This window comes from Rana temporaria, chromosome 8 (genome assembly GCF_905171775.1).
Source record: "Rana temporaria chromosome 8, aRanTem1.1, whole genome shotgun sequence".
NCBI lineage: Eukaryota > Metazoa > Chordata > Amphibia > Anura > Ranidae > Rana > Rana temporaria.
Window position 1 is genome coordinate 105,294,227 of NC_053496.1, and position 23,226 is coordinate 105,317,452.

Here is a 23,226-nt window from a genome sequence, read left to right on the forward strand (position 1 = left end):
TATAGTAATAATCCTCAGTCACTGCAGCACTCCTGCTAATTCTGTAATTTTCTTGGTATTTTAGGGCCATCCAGGGCAAAAAGGTGAAAAAGGAGATTTGGTAAGTACTAGTATGACGACTTTATCATTATGGAAATATAAGTGTTTTTGTGATCTGAAATATTATAAATGTGTAGTAAAATGCCAGTAAAAAGTAGAAGGTTGGTAGCCCTGATGAGTAGGTGTTTTTGTATGTAAGATATGGGCTAATAACCTCTTAGTTATAACTGGCTTCAACAAGGCATCTAATGCACTTGTTCCTTTCATTTGCAATAAGTAAACCCCCAATAGACATCAACCTAGACATATGGAAAGGCTGTAAAGGTGTGGACAAGTGAAAGCAAACTGTCAAGGTCCAAAAGTCAAAAGGCCACTATGTTTTACTGTCCTTTCACCTTGTTATGCCTGCCTAGATTTAAATCACAGTGGAAAAGGGTGGGGGGGGGGGGGTTAAATCCAGTTTGAAATTCACAAAACCTGAAGTTAGCAGTGAATCTAAATAAATCTTTGGGAATTGAATTTTGATACAAATTTCTGCCCTTCTTCTAGACTAGTAAGAAAGTTATTGCCAAAAGGGCATGGGAAATGGGGACTGCCATAGCAGACACATAACAAAACAAAAATAAGGTTTTAAAAATACAAAATAATGGGGAAAAACAGTATATGGGGATAAAGCAGGGGTCGGCAGTGCATCTGGGGTGAAGTGGTGTGGTGCTTTGGGCCCACAGTGTTTTTATATTTTTTTCAAATGATGCAGTGAGGCGCTACAAAAAAAACGTCAGCTTTTGATCAGACTGCTTATGTGCTCTAATCACCCCAAAGTAAAAATTATAATACAAAAAACAATTAATAGTAAAAAAGTAACAAGTGTGTTGACAACTGAAGAGTTAGCTATACATTAGTTGTTTCCGACAGATACGAAAATGTACACCAGTGCTGCAAGAAAAACAAAAAATAAAATCAAGCAAACTTTTAGGCCCCGTACACACGACCGAGTTTCTCGTCAGAATTCAGCCAGAAACTCGATCGGAGCCGTATTCTGCCGAGAAACCCGGCCGTGTGTACACTTTCGGCCGAGGAAACCGACGAGGATCTCGTCGGGCCAAATGGAGAACATGTTCTCTATTTCCTCGTTAGTCAACGGGGAAACTAGGCTCGCCGAGATCCTCGGCGGCTTCACAAAGAACTCGACGAGCAAAACGATGTGTTTTGCCCATCGAGTTTCTCGGACGTGTGTACGGGGCCTTAAAGTAGAAGTAAACCCAACCACTAACATGGTAATATCACTTGGAAAACCTTTGTAATCTCAACTACAGTACTAGCTTTCATTAAAAATGACGTCACACGTTCCGTCAAGAGTTGATGTCATTGGGACCAACATTTGTATACACATGCTGGATTATATCTTCTTTATTGTATTATTAGCATTGCTTTATTTTAATATACAAGTCATACAGTTTTTCACTATGTGGATATTTTCTATGTATCTGTTTTGTACACCATGATGAAGTTATATATATATTCCATATTTGATTTACATACAGCACTTTCGACTTTAATGCCGCAAATTTCCGACAACAAATGTTCGATGTGAGCTTGTTGCCGGAAAATCCGACTGTGCGTATGCTCCATTGGACATTTGCTGTCAGAACTTCCAACAACAAATGTTTGAGAGCTGGTTCTCAATTTTTACGACAACAAAAGTTCTTGTCGGAAATTCCGATCGTCTGTATGCAATTCAGACACACAAAAATCCTACGCATGCTCGGAATCAATTTGATGCATGCTAGGAATCATTAAACTTCCTTTTTATCGGCTCATCGTAGTGTTGTACGTGACCACATTCTTTTCGATCAGAATTTCAAACAACATTTGTGTGACCATGTGTATGCAAGACAAGGTTGAGCCAACACTCCGTCGGAAAAAAATCCACGGTTTTGTTGTCGGAATGTCCGATCTTGTGTACGTTGCATTAGAATCTAGAGTCCACTGTTTCTGGTAAGGAGGCAATTTTTACTTTGTTTGGAGGTGCACTTGGGTGATTCATCGAAGATTTTATTATTTACACCCATTTTGACATACGCAGCTTGTATAAGACACTACAATGAACTATTTAGATTTTTGGTTCTTACATCACATCACCAAATTTTTCGACGTGACAATTTTTTATGTTATGGAGAACCATTGTTGCCACAAATTATGACAGAATAAAGAGGTGTCACTGTCATGAATAACGACATAGGCTGGCGAGATGTCATTACTAGTGTTGCTCACGAATATTCGTATTGCGAATATTCGGCTCGAATATGGCATATTCGAGTATTCGCGATATATTTCTAATTTCGCGGTGAATATTCGCAATTCCGAATATTCGCATTTTTTCAATTTTATTTTTAAAACAGATCACATCCTATCGACGTCTAAAAGCATTGCTGGTATGATTAGAGACCCTGGGCCGAGTAGCTAAGCTGAGGCGATCCTTTTATGTTGCCAAATATAAAAAAAAAAAAATTGCGAATTTTCGCTAATGCGAATGCGAAAATGATTGCGAATTTTCGATAACTGTGGTAGGAGAACTCTGATTGTCTCTGATGCAAAAGGGGGGGGGGCTTTGTGTATGTTTCTGTTATGAATATTTGTATGTTTGATATTATTTTTTTTGTAAGAAGGAAAAAATTGCGCATACCTTAAAAAAAGGGGAGAATACAGCAGCAACTCAAAAATGTTATACAACATAAATTAATACAAGACAGAAAATGGAGTCGCTCTACAAGAATAAAAAATATGTCTAGTGACAAGACATGTGGGCAAATTATAAAATAAGCAAGCGCAAATAACTTGTGAAATACACAGTGAAACAAATATATAAAGAAATATAGTCCCAATAATAGAAAAATAATCTTTCATAAAAATGTCTTTGATATGTGAAGTGAAAAAAAGTCCAAAGCATGCAGCATGAACGTGTTCAATCTTCAAGGTGTTTGATTGACAAACGGCTGTGACAGATGGATAGAGTAAAGAATCACCACCAATGCAAAACACTTTTTATTTTCTATTGTAAAATATCAAGAATATTCTGAGCCAATCAGAGTGCTCCTTCCGCATTTGCTGAATATTCGCAATTATTTTGTATTGTAAAATATCAAGAATATTCTGAGCCAATCAGAGTGCTCCTTCCGCATTTGCCGAATATTCGCAATTATTTTGTATTGTAAAATATCACGAATATTCTGAGCCAATCAGAGTGCTCCTACAGCATTTGTCAAAATTGCGCAATAAATATCGCATTCGCATTTTGCGAAATTTCGAAAAAATATCACGAATATTCTGAGCCAATCAGAGCGCTCCTCCAGCATTTGTCGAAATTGCGCAATAAATATCGCATTCGCATTTTGCGAAATTTCAATAAAATATCAAGAATATTCTGAGCCAATCAGAGTGCTCCTTCCGCATTTGCCGAATATTCGCAATTATTTTGTATTGTAAAATATCACGAATATTCTGAGCCAATCAGAGTGCTCCTTCCGCATTTGCCGAATATTCGCAATTATTTTGTATTGTAAAATATCACGAATATTCTGAGCCAATCAGAGTGCTCCTTCCGCATTTGCCGAATATTCGCAATTATTTTGTATTGTAAAATATCACGAATATTCTGAGCCAATCAGAGTGCTCCTTCCGCATTTGCCGAATATTCGCAATTATTTTGTATTGTAAAATATCACGAATATTCTGAGCCAATCAGAGTGCTCCTAGCGCTGTTGTCGAAATTTCGCCATCAATATCGCATTGGCATTTTGCGAAATTTTGAAAAAATATCAAGAATATTCTGAGCCAATCAGAGTGCTCCTACCGCAGTTATCAAAAATTTGCAATTAATTTCGCATTCGCAATAGCGAAAAATCGCAATCATTTAATTTCGATAAAATATCACGAATATTCGAATTTAGCGAATATATCTCGAATATTCGAATATATATTCGAGATATATCGCGAAATCGAATATGGCATATTCTGCTCAACACTAGTCATTACCTGAGAGGCCCAAAAAGGTTGAAGAGCTGTCATTGCCGCAAATGAACATCATATGGGTGTGATCGACAGGTAGATCACATTCGACCTGTTTCTGACCTAAGACTTATAAGATCTCACATGAACGACCCTTTTAGGCCTCGTAAACATGATAGGTCAACCAGAGGACAACGGTCTGATGGACCATTTTCATCAGTCCAAACCGATCGTGTGTAGGCCCCATAGGTTATTTAACCTTAGGTTAAAAAAAAGCCAACTTGCTTTAAAATGAACCTATGGATTCCTAACCGATGGGAAAAAAACGATCGCTAGTAGGCACGTCCATCGGTTAAAAATCCACGCATGCTCAGAATCAAGTCGACGCATGCTTGGAAGCATTGAACTTCGTTTTTTTCAGCACGTCGTTGTGTTTTACGTCACCGTGTTCTGACACGATCGTTTTTTTAACTGATGGTGTGTAGGTACGACGGACCATCAGTCAGCTTCATAGGTTAACCTAGGACAACGGTCCTTCAGACCATTGTCCTCTGGTTAACCTATCGTGTGTACGAGGCCTTAGAGTTACAATATATGAGGTTTGAAATATTGCAGTGGTAAATGGCCTAAAATTAGCAAAGCTATATAGTTCCAAAATTTCTGCCTGTTTATTATCGAATGTCCTTTTATATTAAACAGGGATCCCACTGCTGGGATGATGTCAGAGTTCTGGTCTTGCAATACATAATTATGGGTGTTGGACTTCTCTATTTATTACCCCTAATGAATCAACCTATAATACATAAAAATCCCATTATAAATACATATTTGGCGTGCTGTAATTTCCTTGCATTGTGATGCACTCCTCTAGTAACAACCCAAATGTCCCACATTCTGTCATTTACGAGAATTGTGAGCATTGGTTACCTAGGTTCAGGCAACAGCTGTGAATGAAATCATTCTTCTCCTAGACACCTCTGCAAGCCTGTCCATCCGGCTTCAAACAAAGCCATTAACACACAGTGGGCTCTGTATTAGAAAAATAACTGAATTTACAGGGTCTGCTGAGGTGTTTTATGAGGACATCCACCTTCACAATCAACTTTGTGTAAATTTCGGAAATCATTAATAGCCAGAGCAGAACCAAATTCCAGAAGTATAGTCTAATTTTCAGTTTCACACAGAAGAGAATATTTCTAACATGAGATTTGTAAAATGCATTAAAGGGCTTGTACTCATTCACACAATAATTGGGCACTCAACCAGGGGCGCCACCTGCTGTCCACTGGGAGCTGAAAGAGCTGTCAGTTTTAGGAGATTTAAAGCAGAACTCTAGGAAAATTAAAAAAAAACATATTGTTATATAGTTATATAATGTTTCAAGAATCACTTAATGTATTTTAAAATACTTTTAGCATAATTTAACGACATAAGTCTCTATAGTAACTTTCCGTGACCTACTGTACAGCAGACTGAGGCCCCGTACACGCGACCGAGTTTCTCGGCAGAATTCAGCCAGAAACTCGGTTCAGAGCTGAATTCTGCCGAGAAACCCAGCCATGTGTACACTTTCGGCCGAGGAAGCCGACGAGGACCTCGGCGAGGAAATAGAGAACATGTTCTCTATTTCCTCGTTGTTCTATGGGAGAACTCGGCCCGCCGAGCTCCTCGGCGGCTCCAGGACTGAACACGCCGAGGAACTCGAGCACCCAGCAGGAGGGAGGGGGCAGGAGTCCTGGCGTTGGACCTGAGAAGAGGAGGATCGATGCTTCTCCGTCAAACCACTACACAGTGCGGGTAAGTATAACATGTTTGTTATTTTAGAAATACAAAACAAGAGTTTAATATTGTGTTAAAACAGTATTAATCACTTCAATACTGGGCACTGTTACCCCCTTCCTGCCCAGGCCAATTTTCAGATTTCAGCGCTGTCGCACTTTCATTGACAATTGCGTGGTCATGCAACACTGTACCCAAACAATATTTTTCTAATTATTTTGAGACAGATAGAACTTTCTTTTGGTGTTATTCAATCGCCACTGGGTTTTTTGCAAAAAAAAGAAAAAGGTTATACATTTTTTAAGAAAAAATATATTTTCTTAGTTTCTGGTAGAAAATGTTGAAAATAAGTATTTTTTCTCCTTCACTGATGTTCGTTAATGATGCTGCACTGATGGGCACTGATGAGGCAGCACTGATGGACACTGATGAGATAGCACTGAAGAGAAACTATTAGATAAGCACCTGAACGACCACAACATACAGGGCTATACAATGTAATACTGACATAAAATCACACACATAGGTTGGACTTGATGGACTTGTGTCTTTTTTCCACCTCACCTTCTATATAACTATGTAACTATGTAAGAGCACTGATGAGGTGGCAAAGATGAAGAGGCATTAATATGCAGTAAAAACAGGGGTTGAACAGCGGCCAATCATAGTCTGATGAAGAAGCTGTAGCCTCAAATGCATTACCATTACTTGCCACTGTGAATAATCACATTTCCTGTTCCTGGGAAGTCACGACCAGCTGCTTCTCGTTTCCTGCTTCCTGGTTCCCAGCCTCCTCTGGATCCCTGTAAGATCACACCAGTGCCCCAGGCTGCAAAGGGAAAACAGGACGCCAAATTGGATGTTTATGAGACTCCAGGACTGGCGATTTTTACCACATACTGAACTCATCTAATTTAACCTATGAGTTACTACTTGTTTTTATTAAATATATGATTTATACGGCACTCAGTCTGGTGCCCCCCTGTTCCCATTACTAATATGCAGTACTGATGGGCACTGATAGGTGGCACTGATGGGCACTGATAGGCAGCACTGATAGGCGACAGTGATGGGCACTGATGGGCGGCACTGATGAACAGGCATTGATGGGAACTGAAAGGCAGCAATGATTGGCATCACTGATGGTGACTGATTGGCTTCACTGGGCACGGATTAGCATCACTAATGGGCACTGATTGGCAACACTGTTGGGCACTGACTGGCATCACTGATGGGCACTGTTGGGGATGCACTGATAATCAGGGCACTGATTATCTGTGCAGGTCCCCCCTGTGAGGAATTACTGCTGATCGGCTCTTTTCATCTCACATGTTGTCAGTTTGAGGGGAGCAAAGCCAATAACCAGCATTTCCTTGTTTACAGGTGATCAGCTGTGATTGGACACAGCTGACCACATGGGTAAAGAGCCGCATCATCGGCTCTTTACCTAGATCGGGGATTCGGCATGCCCCATAGGTTAGGCTTGGATTGTGGATGCAAGTAGATTTAGAGGTTTTAGTTTTAGGGTGAACTTCCCTTTTAAAGCTGGACTCCTGCAAACACATATGTCATGATGCTCTGTGGGTAAAATTCCTATACAAACATATTAGTCTGGGCCAGAAAATTGTGTCCAAAAAATCATTCTTTTCTGGACACCTTGTCATGGGAAAGCTGGTACACACTCTTTCTCTGTTCTCAAGGAAGTGTGAACACCTGGAAGCTGCAGATTTATTGTTTTGCCAGCAGCATTTGCAATGTTGGTACAGTTACACAGCGATGTAATGCATGTACTGAGATCCCTACAACTGATAGCCAACAGGAAATAGAAATTCTCAGACAGTGTCTTGGAACACAACCTGCCCTTTTTAAAGGTAAAACAAAACACTTGTGACTTCTCCCACTTCCTCAGCAAAATATATCAAATATGACAACACCAAATGTATTACACCCATGTTTGGCTGGACTTCATGTTTTACAAAACATTCCATTTACACTATTTGATATAATTATTGTCTGGTAGCTAAATTTATTTCATTGTCCTTACTGTCATTGCTGGGCTGACCCTTCAGGACAGGAGGTTATAATTCTAATAAAATTGCAGGACAAGGAAGTGATGATAACAAAGGTTCCACTAATATAGGTTACAGAAACAAAGCATTGCTTTTTATAGTGCTTGTAGTTGTCACCTAGAGTTTGTCAATGGTGGGGAACATGCAATTAGACAAAGGGAAGGAAAAGCTTTTCAAGTGGAATTCTAGTAAATGTCTTTTTAGTTTTGGATAGAGTGGCAAAAGGAGTAGGGTCTCCTCAGCTTTTTATTTTTGTGTGCCCACCAGAAAAAAATCACTTAATTTCCTGTCCCAGAGACACAACAAAGTGAGGGCAGTTGTGGTTAGAACAGGTGTCACCAGTGGAAAATGTCCCCCCGCCTTCTATTCTGGCAATGACCATACCATTTTATTTTTCCCTCACTTTTTGTACTGACGACACTGGTTGCAAAGAACATTAGATAAATAACAAAGGATCTAACTACTCCAGACTTTATCCAAAAAAAAAAAAAAAATTTAAGTGATGTTAAACCCTTATTTATTTATTTTTTGGTGTTTTTATGAGACAGTCCGTACTTACATTTTAGAATGAGGCCCCGTACACACGACCGAGTTTCTCGGCAGAATTCAGCCAGAAACTCGGTTCAGAGCTGAATTCTGCCGAGAAACCCGGCCGTGTGTACACTTTCGGCCGAGGAAGCCGACGAGGAACTCGGCGAGGAAATAGAGAACATGTTCTCTATTTCCTCGTTGTTCTATGGGAGAACTCAGCCCGCCGAGCTCCTCGGCGTCTCCAGGACTGAACACGCCGAGGAACTCGATGTGTTTGGCACGTCGAGTTCCTCGGCCGTGTGTACGGGGCCTGAGACTTCTTTACTAAAATTGCCTTTTTCTCTTCTTCTCTGGCTGGTCCCTAATCTACTTGTACCCCATGCCGTTTTGCAGGTGTCTCCATAGCTAGCCAGCTGATAAGGAGACACCTGTGCATGCGTGCTCCTGGCTGGTACTGTGTGTGTCCATAGACCCACACAATGCCTGCCACACAATGCCTGGGAGGCCACCCCTTGCTCCCTCCTCTGAGCAAATTGGCCAATGGCAGCAGGAGACTATGGCTCTGCTGGCCTCAGTATCTGCAAAACAGAAGATTAGGGAAGCTGTGCAGATTGTGAAGGATCTTGTAGAGGTGAACACGGACCACATGTAAGTGATTGGGGGTGGGTGTACAGAAGGGTTCATTTTTTTTCCGTAATGCAGAGAATGCCATAAGGTAAAAAAAAGATTCTGTCTGCTCCAGTCTTAGTAAATTCCCCTCTACAAGCTTCATAATGTATTTTCTGGATCGGAATAGCCATGTGTAACACACATGTCTCTAATAGCTGTCATCTACAGCAACTGTCATGCAAACTGGTAAGTGACCAGTGAAAGTGAATTAAAGCCATATGTTATAACCTTCATAATCTCCACTGTAATATTAGGTTGATGGATTAGAAAGAAAATAAAGATAATTATTCTACACTATAGCAAATGTGAATATTACCGTACTTTGAATCTGTGTTTTGTTTAGATAGAAATAGGTGCAACCTATGTAGGAGGATGTGTTTCATCTCTGTGTAAAAGAAATCTGGAAGGAACTCTGTTTGTTCCCATTGTCAAACTACAGCCACACTGGCGGGGCATTAACAAGGTACGCTCTATTTCTAGGATAGAGACCCAGCTCATTTTTAATATGAAAAGTTACATCCCACATGGACTTAATGTCGAGTGGGATGTGAACAGTTTCATAAATAATTCTTAGTGATCCTTACTTCTAAGGATTTCTTAAAGTCTTCCAGATATATTTCGTGTGTTGCCATTCATTTTAAGGTATCCAGGTGAGATTGAGTTCCCCTAGGATATATATTTTTTATCATTATTAGAATTTTTTTTTTCCAAATTCTAACTTTTTATTTTGTATCCCCAAAGAGTCCCAATATTGTGGGGTCTTTTTAAATTATTTCTTAAATAAAATAAGTATTTTTTATGTATATTCAAGATTTGTATATTTCTCAGCGTCTCTTCCTGGTTCTCCCAACATTGTCATGCTCCATTATTATAATTTTTAAACTATTGTCTTCTCCCGTTTGGCCACATGATGGCAGTACTCATCCCCGCTGTCTCGCATCTAGGTTTCAGTATGTTATGCCCAGTTTTGCCACATGATGGCAGTACTCTTCCTCCGCTGTCTCTTATTTGGCTTTTGGTACATTATACTAAATTGTGCCGGCCCCCGTAGCCCTCTCTGTGCTATTCCCTTTCTCCCAGCTATGGTGAGTGGGAATCGAGAAGGGCAGCATCGATCCCGTTTTTTTCCCTTCCTTAAGATGGCGGATCGGCGGCATATAAGGGCGGACGTGAGGTCAGGAGCGCCGCAGCCAATCCCCGAAGACGTCAATCTCTGATGAAACGCGTAGGCGTGGCTAGCGTTCTGACATCATCACGTCCAACTACACGAGCAGAGACAGGGGGAGAACGTGTGGAGGAGACGCCGAGACCTGACACTTTGCAGCCAGTCGCTCTGGTTTCTATATGCATGCTAACTCAGCCTAAATGTGAGTGTACACAGTTTTATATTTGCAATAAATACTGCCAGTTGAAACGGTATTACGCTATGGGGAATTTTCTTGTACCTTTTTCCCTTTGAGCTGAGTTCTCGAGGCAGCAGTGCGGGACCCATTCAGGATTCCCTACCATCCAGTCTCAGTGGGAGACTTTAATAATTAACCTGAGTCCATTCCGACCGCTGTAGCGGTCATACAGTGTGGTAAGCGGACTACATTACTTTAACACCCGGGTGTCTTCTTTCTGGTGGAGAGACTGTTCAGAATATATCTGGTGTCACACTCTGAATATTGCCTAACAGCACCTTACTGGACCATTACCTGTGGACTTTTTTCACCCAATCATACGTCACCATATTTATTTTAAATTTAAAAAAAAAAAAAAAAAATTTTTTGATTTATGTTTATTTTGACACAAATGTTTGTGAGATTCACTCTTGCACTTTTCTAAGATTTTTCAATTATATGTCACATATATTGGTTTATTTCTCATATATTATTTCCATACTATTGATCATATTTAATTGATTTTTTCTTAATGTTATTAATTTATTACCCCCTATATTAACCTGCGCTTCCCGTGCAGGTTCTCAATTCATATTAAGTTTTATTGCGCTGTACCTTCCCCCTTTTTTTCACTCATCTCTGTGTATCACCCAAGGCCAGCCACTTCACGGAGTACTTGTAAAGGTTTACAAGCACTTGTAAAATGACGGCTGGGTGGTGCGGCTCTTGTTCTGGGCGGGCATCATATGAAGTCCTCGCCTTCCTGGACCACTAGGGGCCGCGATGTCCGCCGGGCACCCGCGATTGCCCAGTAAGAGAGCAGGACCGTGAATCTGTGTGTGTAAACACACAGATCCTTGTCCTGTCAGGTGAGAGGAGACCGATGGTGTGTTCCTTGTACAGGGGAACACCGATCGGTCTCCTCCCCTTGTGAGTCCCCGCCTCCTACAGTTAGAGTCACTCTCTATGGAACATATTTAACCCCTTGATCGCCCCTAGTGTTAACCCATTCACGGCCAGTCACATTTATACAGTAATCAGTGCATTTTTATAGCACGGATTGCTGTATAAATGTGAATGGTCCCAAAAATGTGTCAAAATGTAGAATGACATTTACATACATATATATAAACTGGATATTTATTATATATAAAAATATTTAGTTTTTTTCAAACTTGTTGCTCTTCTTTTGTTTATAGCGCAATAAATAAAAACCACAGAGTTGATCAAAAACCACCAAAAGAAAGCTCTATTTGTGGGAGAAAAATATATATAAAAAATACAGTGTTGCATGACCGCGCAATTGTCATTCAAAGTGTGATGGCGCTGAAAGCTGAAAAATGGCTTGGGCAGGAAGGGGGTGAAAGTGCCATGTATTGAGGTGGTTAAAAACAAAAAATATCACTTTTTTCTTTTTAGTAGTTTTGGATAGGGTCTAGAATAGTTAGACCCTCATTTTTTTACCATTGTCTGCGTCCCCGATGGTAAGATTTACCTTTACTATTTTTCTTTGCAACCAATGTCATCAGTAGAATAAGCGAGGGAATTGTCATCATGATAATTAGAAAGGGTTAATCAAGCAGGCAAGGACAAAACAACAATTAAAAATTACAAGGGTTGTGACCTATTCATTCAAAACTAAGCAAATAGCTATACATACACCTAAGTCTGCATTCACACCTGAGCAGAGCGACTTTTTACTTGAGCGTTTTTGAGCATTTTCGACATGATCTACAAGTGTTTTACAGCTTCCAGTGTTTTTATTTAGCCAATTCAGAGCACTAGGGGGAGAAGAGCTGTTGTTTGAGCAGAAAACATGCAACAAATCGCCCATAAAACACTCATGTCACACTTTTTCAGGCATTCTCATTAAAGTCTATGGGGTGCAAACTGCCTCCAATCTGCCAAAAAGATACTCATGTACTTTTTTTGAGCAACAGGCATTTTGCTTCAGGCGACAGAACACTCAGATGGGAACATGAATGGGATTTGGCTTGTTGAGTGTTTTAGAGCTTCAAGCAGAAACTTGCTCAGGTGTGTTTGTGCACAAAGTAGACACCCCTTGTGCCAAACTTACCCTGTGAAAACAATTATAGGATGATTTCTGCTATCTCTGATCTACCAGATCAGTTGATGGTCACAGTGGGGTTGATTTACTGAGTGCAAAATCTGGTGCAGCTGTGCATGGTAGCCAATCAGCTTCTAACTTAAGCTTGTTCAATTAAGCTTTGACAAAAAACCTGAAAGCTAATTGGTTTCTATGCATCCATTATGTCTTTGGGGACCTTATCCTCCCTGGCTGTATGATTATTTCAGGTTTTTAGGTACTGAATTTGGCGTTTTATATTGTAGGCCTGTAATTCTTAGAAATAACTCACTTAAATCTGTCCAAACAAGAGTCTAGTAGACATCCCAGGTATGATAAAGTTTGGAACACAAAATCATAAATTATAATATAATAAATAACTATAAATAATTATAACAAATAATAATATAATAATAATAATAATAATAAAAATTATTACTTTCAGTGTTTGATGACGAATTTCCCCACAAATCACTATCGCTCAATTCTGCAAGTGATTCTAATTTATTATCACTGGGTTTTTTTTGTTAGCTGTCTAAAACCACTTTTGACATATAGGGACACTTTTTGGTTGCTATGGACAATCTACAATTTCCAGGCAGAAAGAACAGTCTTTATTATATAAAAGTGCATGCAGGGCACTGGACAGACCACTAGGGACAAAGGGGATGTGTATTTATTTTATGCAGTACTGTAATCTTTAAGATTACAAAGACGTAAGATTACAGTATACTGTATGTGTACTGTGTTTTTATTTTTTTGAATTTGGCATCGATCTCTGCCCCGTGCGGTGTAACGTCGCAGGGAACAGAGCTCGGCGGCACACAGGCACTGGGTGAATCGAGTGAGGAGACAGCTCGATCACACACAGCGGGGAGACATCGCAGGATCCAGGAGACAAGGTAAGTAATCTCCGACTGGATACTGTGATGCAATCCCGAGTCTGGTTCGGGGATACCGCTAATGGTACTGGATTTCCACCCCGAGCCAGACTCGGGATTACCGCCAGGGAGGTTAAGTGCTTTATACTTTTATTTATTATTATTATTATACAGGATTTATATAGCGGCAACAGTTTGCGCAACGCTTAACAAAATGAAGGCAGACATTACAGTTACAATATCTTACAAAAGTGACTACACTCACATATTTTTAAATACTTAATTATATCTTTTAATGTGTCAACACTGAAGAAACTACACTTTGCTACAATCTAAAATAATGAGTGTACAGCTTGTATAACAGTGTAAATTTGCTGTCCCCTCAAAATAACTTAACACACCGCTGGCAACAAAAGTGAGTACACCCCTAAGTGAAAATGTCCAAATTGGGTTGAAAGTGTCAATATTTTGTGTGGCCATCATTATTTTGCAGCACTGCCTTAACCCTCTTGGGCATGGAGTTCACCAGAGCTTCACAGGTTGCAACTGGAGTCCTCTTCCACTCTTCCATGATGACATCACGGAACTGGTGGATGTTAGAGACCTTGTGCTCTTCCACCTTCCATTTGAGGATGCCCCACAGATGCTCAATAGGGTTTAGATCTGGAGACATACTTGGCCAGTCCATCATCTTTACCCTCAGCTTCTTTAGAAAGGCAGTAGTCATCTTGGAGGTGTGTTTGGGGTCATTATCATGTTGGAATACGGCCCTGCAGCCCAGTCTCCGAAGGGAGGGGATCATGCTCTGCCTCAGTATGTCACAGTACAAGTTGGAATTCATGGTTGCCTCAATGAACTGTAGCTCACCAATGCCAGCAGCACTCATGAAGCCCGAAACCATGACACTTCCACCACCACTGCAGGCAAGACATACTTCTCTTTGTGCTCCACACCTGGTTCCTGCCACACACGCTTGACACCATCTGAACCAAATAAGTTTATCTTAGTCTCATCAGACCACAGGACATGGTTCCAGTACTCCATGTCCTTAGTCTGATGAGTGAAGCTCTGAAGAATTCCTGGAGGCGATCATGGGAGGAGGTGACAAGGAAGCTAGAGAGCAGGAGGTCTTGAGAGGACCAAAGTTGTGGATGGCTTTGTAAATAATTTTTAGTACTTTGAATTGTATTCTTTGGGTGAGTGGAAGCCAGTATAGGGATTGGCAGAGAGGGGTTGAGAACACTAAACAGTTGGTAAGGTTGATGAGTCTTGCAGCAGCAGTCATTTTGGATTGAAAGTGGGTGGTAGTCTATGTAAAGGCTAATCCAATGAAGAGGGAGTTGCAGCAGTCAAGGCGAGATATAACCAGGAAGTGAACTAGAAGCTTGATGGTGTCATTGGTTAAAAAGGGGCGTATTCTAGAGATGTTGCGGAGGCTGAGGCCACAATAAATGCACAAGGAGGCACTGTTTTACCTGTCATAGGATTTGTATTGTCCATCCAGTCCATGCCACAAAGCCCAGCTTTGTCTGGCAGAGCAAGATCATGTTTTGACCACCCCCAGCCATGTTCTTATACTTCTAAATGAGGCTGTCCTAGGAGGAACCAGAGTTTGTTTGTTTTTTACAAAAAATTTGTAGTAACTTTTTTATAAGAATAGGAACGAAATGTGTATTTTACTTTCACAATTTGTTTTCTGTATAAATGTTAGGTTTTGGATTTCTTTTAAGCCAGCATGAATTGTTTTTATAGTAGTATGGTCCACTTGCATATCCCCTGGTTACTAGATTGGCATCTTGGAGACAGCCCAAAACATGCAGTCTGGGACAGGAGGGCAAGGTTGTTATGTCTGCAAAGTAAAGGAAGGTTAAATCAACCAATTATTGATAATAAGTGCTCCCATATCCCTCTTTTAAATCAAATTGTGAACTGTATATTTTTATAGCTGCTGAACAGAAGCAGGTAATTTTTTGAATGAGCTTCAAATAGAGTATAATTTGTACTGACTTCATATGAAATTATTTAGCTCTTTGAATTATTCCATATGTATGTAAAATCTGCCTTTGTCATGTAAGATACTGATTACATTATATAGAGGTATTTCTGCAAATGAGAGCATAGTGGTTTCAGGAAAAGGGGACTGTTTGCATTTGAACAATGAATCAATCTATTGGGTCCGATTTATGGCTTTGTGTTAAAGTGACCCCAATTAGCACATTAAACATAATTACTTGACAGAATATGCTGGTTTGTGGTTTCCAAATGAATGACTATTATTGCCTTTTTCCGGTGACCTCTGTCCATACATGATTGATTTGTTTCAGAGTGTAAATATTTTCCATACTGATCTGCCAGGCCTTTTGACACTTAATTAACCCATTAAAAGTTAACATAAATAAAAAGAAAGCACTCCTAATTGCTGGAATTGATAAAGACTTTATTTTTTGGATTATGCTTATTTCTATGCTCAGTAAAAAAAAAAGGGTAACATATGTTTTAAAACCTTACTTTAAGGTCACAATTAGCATTGTTTTAAAGGAAATCCATTGGTTCCAGGGAATTGTATGGCTTGCATGTCATTGACTAATACAGAGCATTTGTTGTTCTACAGTTGCCCTGATTATGACTACATAATGTGAATCATACTGTATGTATTACTGATGAAAGCGGTCTACTACAAAGCAATCCTGTTTTTCTTTTTAAGGGTTCTCCTGGTCCAAAGGGAAATCCAGTGAGTATAAATATTTATATGTTCCGCTAATGATAGTATTGTTGTGTCTGTTTCAAATTAAATGTATGAATACTGCAATTTTATAAATAGCGTATTTTTCTTCTATTAGGGAACAGCAGGTGCCAAAGGAGAAAAGGTATGGAATTCTGGATTGTGTACTATTTTTCTTGTTTGCTATAAATTTATTTTTATATACTGAAACAGTAGGCATTTATTATATGATGATAATACGATAAATCCATTTAAAGCAGTATTAAACCCATTGATTTAAATGTCTGTCAAAATAGTTACATTCAAGGCATGCCATGAATAATAACTGTTACGGTTGCTTATGCTTTCAAATGAACTTTCAAGCCATCAAACTGATCATATGTGCAACTGCATGACAACTGCAGATCAAACAGAGGCATTGGGGTAGATCCACAAAGAAATTACGCCGGCGTATCTATTGATACGCCGTCGTAATTTCAAAATTCCCGCGTCGTATCTTTGTTTTGAATCCTCAAAACAAGATACGACGGCATCTCTGCTAGATCCGAGAGGCGTACATCTTCGTAAGCCTTCGGATCGTAGATGCAATTTTTCGGCGGCCGCTAGGTGGCGTTCCCGTCGTAATTTGCGTCGAGTATGCAAATTAGCTATTTCCGACGATCCACAAACGTACGAGCGGCCGTCACATTTTTTTACGTAGTTTCCGTTCGGCTTTTTCCGGCGTATAGTTAAAGCTGCTATATGGTGGCGTACTCAATGTTAAGTATGGCCGTCGTTCCCGCGTATAATTTTGAAAAATTTTCGTAGTTTGCGTAAGTCTTCCGTGAATGGGGCTGGACGCCATTTACGTTCACATCAAAACCAATGACGTCCTTGCGACGTATTTAGCGCAATGCACGGTGGGAAATTTTAGGGACGGCGCATGCGCAGTTCGTTCGGCGCGGGGACGCGCTTCATTTAAATGAAACACGCCCCCTACCCGCCGAATTTGAATTCCGCGCCCTTACGCCGCGAGAGATACACTACGCCGCCGTAACTTATGGCGCAAATTCGTTGAGGATTCAAACAAAGGCAAAGTAAGTTACAGCGGTGTAGCGTATCTGACATACGCTGTGCCCGGCGCAGATCTATGTGGATCTGCCCCAAAGATGACAGCTCCCTTGGCAGTAAAGGATAGAAAGGTTTAGTTCCACTTTAACACATGTGCTTTAACCACTTGCTTACTGGGCACATATACCCCCCTCCTGCCCAGGTGAAATTTCAGCTTTCGGCACTGCATCGCTTTAACTAACAATTGCGCGGTCGTGCGACGTGGGTCCCAAACAAAATTGACGTCCTTTTTTCCCCACAAGTAGAGCTTTCTTTTGGTGGTATTTGATCGCCTGTGCGGTTTTTATTTTTTGCGCTATAAACAAAAAAGTTAGACAATTTTGAAAAAAATACAATATTTTTTACTTCTTGCTATAATAAATATCCCAATTTAAAAAAAAAAAAAACATTTTTTTTTCTCAGTTTAGGCCGATACGTATTCTTCTACATATTTTTGGTAAAAGAAAAAAAAAATCGCAATAAGCGACTGGTTTGCGCAAAAGTTATATCGCTTACAAAATAGGGGACAGAATTATTTTTTTTTAATTATTTTTTTTTACTAGAAATGGCGGCGATCTGCGATTTTTAATGGGACTGCGACGTTATGGCGGACACATCGGACACATTTTTGGCGCCATTCACATTTATACTGCGATCAGTGCTATAAATATGCACTAATTACAGTATAAATGTGACTGGCATTGAAGGGGTTAACACTAGGGGGTGAGGAAGGGGTTAAATGTATCCCTGCTTAGTGTTCTAACTGTAGGTGGAGGGGGGGGTGACTGGGGGGGTGACCGATCTGTGTCTCTATGTACAAGAGACACAGATCCGTCTCCTCTCCAGAGACAGCACCGCTGTCTCTGTGTAAAACGGCAATGAGAGATGATCTCATATGTTTACATATGAGATCCTCTCTCATTGGCCGCACAGATCGCCTCGCGAACGGCCACTCTGATTGGCCGTTCGCGGCGATCTGTAATTGGCTGTGTCCGAGGGACACGGCCAACACAGATTTTCCCCGCAGCGCGCTCTGGAGCGCGCGCGGGGACCGCCCTAAGGGGCGGACGTCAATTGACGGCAGTTTGGAGATTGGGATCCGCACTGTAGCCGTCAATTGACGGCAGGCGGATCCCAAGTGGTTAAGACACACACAACCAATGCTAGGTTAAAACAATAGAACCAAAGAAGCAAATACGAAGCCGACTAGCGACGACGTAAGAGAATGCGACGGTCGCGCGTACCTTCGTGGATCGCCGGAAAAAGCTAATTAGCATACCCGACGCGGAAAACTACGCAAACTCCACCCAGCGGGCGCCGAAGTATTGCACCTACGATCCGAAGGCGTACGAAGCCGTACGCCTGTCGGATCGAAGCCAAAAGCCGTCGTATCTTGGTTTGAGGATTCAAACTAAAGATACGACGCGGCAAATTTGAAAGTACGCCGGTGTATCAGTAGATACGCCGGCGTACTTGCACTGTGAATCTGGCCCAAAGGGTTTATATTTGTGAAATCAGTACTTCTAGACAATTTAAAAAGACTTAACATTGTTTTTTTCAAATAGTTGGACTATGGATTTTATCTTTCAGTTTCATCATGTTTATTCTTTATGGCTCTATGCCTTGGACAGTTGATGAATTTCCCAGCTGTTATACATTCTTGCATATTAAGATTAAAGTGATATATAAAAAAAATGAAATCATGTTGAAGAATATTTTTACGGGTGCACAATGGTATTTTCACAAAGTATAGGCCCCATACACGCTAAAGAAAAAAGGTTCCCCTCAGCAGATTCCTGACCTGTGCCAAGTGATCTTGGATGTTTCAGAAGGTTCTATAGTGTATAGAACCAAATAGCTCAGCACTCATGGCATTGTTTATCTTATAAAAAAATCTCAGTTTTGTGGTTAAATAAATGTGAACTGCAGCATTTTATTTGTCACCTAAACATTAAAACTGGAATTGAGTCAAATTTTTGAGAGTTATAGCTTAAGGCCCCTTTCACACGGTCGGACTGTTCAGGTCCGCCTGTCAGTTTTGTCGGCGGACCTGAACGGCCGCTCCATGCAATCCTATGGAACGTGGGATGTCAGCGGAGACATGTCTGCTGACATCCGTCCCGATCCGCCAAAATCAGACATATGGCGGTACGTCCCCATCTGTCCATGGTGGATCGGATCGAGTGAGACCTGATGAAAACGAATGCTGTCTGTTTATATCAGATCTCTTCATAAGAGACAGCGGCGCTGCACAAGCCCCTCCCTGCTCAGTGAGCTGAGAGGGACTTGTCATCCACCGGCTCAGCAGAGATCAGCGGAGAGATCTACCGCTGAGCTGGCGGGAGCTTGCTCACTCCGCCTCATGTGAAAGTAGCCTGAAGCCTCGTGCACACGACCGAGGAACTCGACGGGCGAAAAACATTGTTTTCCTCGTCGAGTTCCTTGTTAGGCTTTTGAGGAACTTGACAAGCCAATTTTCTCCATTGCCGTCAAGGAAATAGAGAACATGCTCTCTTTTTGGCGCGTCGAGTTTCTCGACAGTTTCCTTGACGAAAATGTACACATGACCGGTTTCCTCGGCAAAAAAATATCTCCCAGCAAGTTTCTTGCTGGTTTTTGCCGAGAAACTCGGTCATATGTACGAGGCCTTAGACACATTGGTAATGAATTGTATCCCATGTCCTGCTGACTGCTCCTACAGTAGAAATCTTCTCTTCAGTGAAGTCACGTCCTCTTTACAGCGCAGAACTTCCCAGTTCTGCATGGGTTAACTAGCTTGCGTCTAAAATTGAAGGACATTGAGAAAGTCCTGATGACTGCCTATCCTTCCTGTCCTCTCTTCCATTCACAACCCTTTTTCTGTGAGTTGGGGAGAGGCAGATAAATAACTGCATCCTCTCCCCCATTCAGAGAACATGTTACATGCAGTGAAAAAGGATTGTCTATAACAGAGGTTTTTTTTTTAATCTGATCCTGTTTTATTGCAAGATAAAGCTGGTGGATTGCAGCTTGGCAAGGGACAGAGGAAAACTTCTGTGCCCTCTGTGCAAGGAGGTGAAAGTATACTGGGACGCTACAAAGAACAATACAGACAATATCCTTCCTGGCTTCAACAAACATATACAGATCAGATTCTTTTGCAAGGACAGGTTACAAAAGCTGAGAAATAATATTATTTTTTCAGTCTTCCTTTTCACTAATGACCTTAACTGTTCTTAAAATGTTTCAGCAAAAAATACAGTGGATAGTGGCACAGGTTATAGTATATGAAAATGCAATGTAAGGCCTCGTACACACGACCGAGGAACTCGTCGGAAAAGACACATCGTTTTCCTCAACGAGTTCCTTGTTAGGCTTGTCGAGAAACTTGACAAGCTTTCTTTGCGTACACACTGTCAAGACCAAATCTCCTCGTTCTCAAACGCGGTGACGTACAACACATACAACGGCAGGGGAAGTTCGATTCCACTGGCACAACCCTTGGGGCTGCTTTTGCTAATCTCATGTTAAAAGTTTGGTAGGAGACGATTTGCACTTTTCAGTCTGTTACAGCGTGACAAATGTGCTATCTCCATTACAAACGCTACTTTTACCGAAGGTGCGCTCCCGTCTCATACTTTATTCTGAGCATGCGCGGGTTTCTAAGCATACACACGAACGTGTTTCTAGTCGAAAACCAGCCCGACGAGGAACACGATGAGGAAATTGAGACTTGTTCTCTTTTTTCCTCGTCGAGTTCCTCGACAGATTTCTCGATGAAAAGCATACACATGACCATTTTCCTCTGCAAAAAAGCTCTGCCACCAAGCTTATTGATGGATTCTGTCGAGGAAAACGGTTGTGTGTACGAGGCCTGAGTCCATGCAAGAGTCCTTTCAGCGTCCTAGCTCTGTGTGAGAAAGCAACAGTCTGTAATAGTAGGGCAGTTTTGTAAAGGGAGTTGAAGCACATTCCTAACATGTAAAGAGGGTTAAAACCACTTTAACTTTTAAATAGAAACACAGACAGCAATACAAAACTGACAGAAGATCCAACCCTTTCAACACTTTAAATATACAGTTTGCAGTTTTATTTTAATGATAAGACAAGGGCTGTGCATCACCAGCTTATCTCTACACTCACATCAGAGGCTTATATAAAATAAAAAACCCAATCTGTCTGGTCAAAAAAAAATTCAATTTTGGTGTTATTGTTGGTGATAATTTATTCAGATTCAAACTGTATCCATTTTTGCACAACTGCTTTAAAATGTCTATATTAGTTATAACTGATATAGACATTTTGAGTATATTTTTAGTAAAAAATGGCACCATACTCTCTGCACATCAACTACAGTTGGCCTTCCAACTCCAATAAGCATTTGTCTGGTTTACATTGATTAGATTGCTCAAAAGATTGCACCAATGTCCTTCTGCTGTTGTCTAGGGATGAGTCGAACACCCTCCCAGTTCGAATCGCATCAGAACATGCGAACAGGCAATAAATTCGTTCGAACATCCAAACACCATTAAAGTCTATGGGACACAAACATGAAAAATCTAAAGTGCTAATTTTAAAGGCTTAAAATTTAAAGGAATATTTCACTTTTATTGTTTCACTTTAAGCATTATTAAAATCACCGCTCCCGAAAAAACTGCAGTTTTTAAAACTTGTTTTTGCATTGATACATGTCCCCTGGGGCAGGACCCGGGTCCCCAAAACACTTTTTATGACAATAACTTGCACATAAGCCTTTAAAATTAGCACTTTAGATTTCTCCCATAGACTTTTGCAGGGTGTTCCACGGCTTTTCGAATTTGCTGTGAACACTCCAAATTGTTCGCTGTTCGGCGAACGGGCGAACAGGCAATGTTCGAGTCCAACATGAGTTCGACTCGAACTCGAAGCTCATCCCCACTGTTGTCACACCTTTTCTCTAATGTGTAAATTGTCATCCTATAAAACACTGTGCACAATGGTGGAGTTCCTTAAGCCTCGTACACACGTCCGAGGAACTCGATGGGCGAAACACATCGTTTTGCTCGTCGAGTTCCTTGTGAAGCCGCCGAGGATCTCGGCGAGCCAAATTTTCCCATTCCCGTCAAGGAAAAAGAAGACATGCTTTCTTTTTGGCCCGACGAGATCCTCGGCGGTTTCCTCATCGAAAAGTGTACACACGACCGGTTTCCACGGCAAAAAAAAAACTGGTTGCTGGTTTTTGCCAAGAAACTCGGTCGTGTGTACGAGGCCTCACATAAACAAAGAGTATTGCTCAGCTTAATTTGTACCATATTTAAATCGAATGATATTACATACAAATGGAATATAAAAGATCTCATATTAATTATAAAACATTAGTTATTATAACAAAAAATACTGTTTAAGATATCTTAAAGAAATTCCTCCCCTTCTGTTTTGTATTTCAGGGTCATTGTGCGGATTACTCCCACAGGGTAAACATTGCTTTTTATTTACCTGTATACTGTTCTCAGTCATTGCACGCTCCAACAGCATTTAATTGAAGTGTTTATTTTCTTAAAACTGTAGTTTACATCTCGTTACAGTCAACCCACAGGGGTGAAAATCAGACTTAACATGACTAATTATTATGGGTTTGGATGTGTTATAATGAAAGCACACTTAGGGTAAAGTTATGCACTAATATATGTGATTAGTCTTTGCATTTGTATATAGCCTTATGGAGCAATCACTGCTGAGTGGAGAAAAGCAGTTTCTCTCTGGTGTTGCAATCCTTATGGAATATAAATAAAGACGTTCAGTGATTTGTGGTGGCATAGCGACATCAAGAAATTATTTGAACCGTAAAAAATTAACTCAACCTAAAGGCTATAAAAGTCAACTTGCACATATAGAGGCTGATTTACTAAAGGATTAGAGAATGTTTGCCTGGAAAAAATAATACAAAGAAGCCTTCTTCCTTTCAATCATCCTAACAGGTGCAAGGTAAAATACATTTTTTTAATAATACCCC

At 40.6% G+C, this 23,226-nt stretch overlaps 1 protein-coding gene across 6 annotated transcripts in view; it reads left to right on the forward strand.

Annotated features, from left to right (window-relative positions):
* The window catches only part of COL13A1 (collagen type XIII alpha 1 chain), a 352,395-nt gene that overhangs the window by 208,555 nt on the left and 120,614 nt on the right, over nucleotides 1–23,226 (forward strand). For all 6 annotated transcript variants that reach the window (XM_040320468.1, XM_040320470.1, XM_040320469.1 and 3 more), the window contains exons 9-12: nucleotides 65–100; nucleotides 16,149–16,175; nucleotides 16,285–16,311; nucleotides 22,661–22,687. In XM_040320468.1, coding sequence (XP_040176402.1) covers nucleotides 65–100; nucleotides 16,149–16,175; nucleotides 16,285–16,311; nucleotides 22,661–22,687 — 117 coding nt within the window. The remainder of the gene's footprint in view (nucleotides 1–64; nucleotides 101–16,148; nucleotides 16,176–16,284; nucleotides 16,312–22,660; nucleotides 22,688–23,226) is intronic.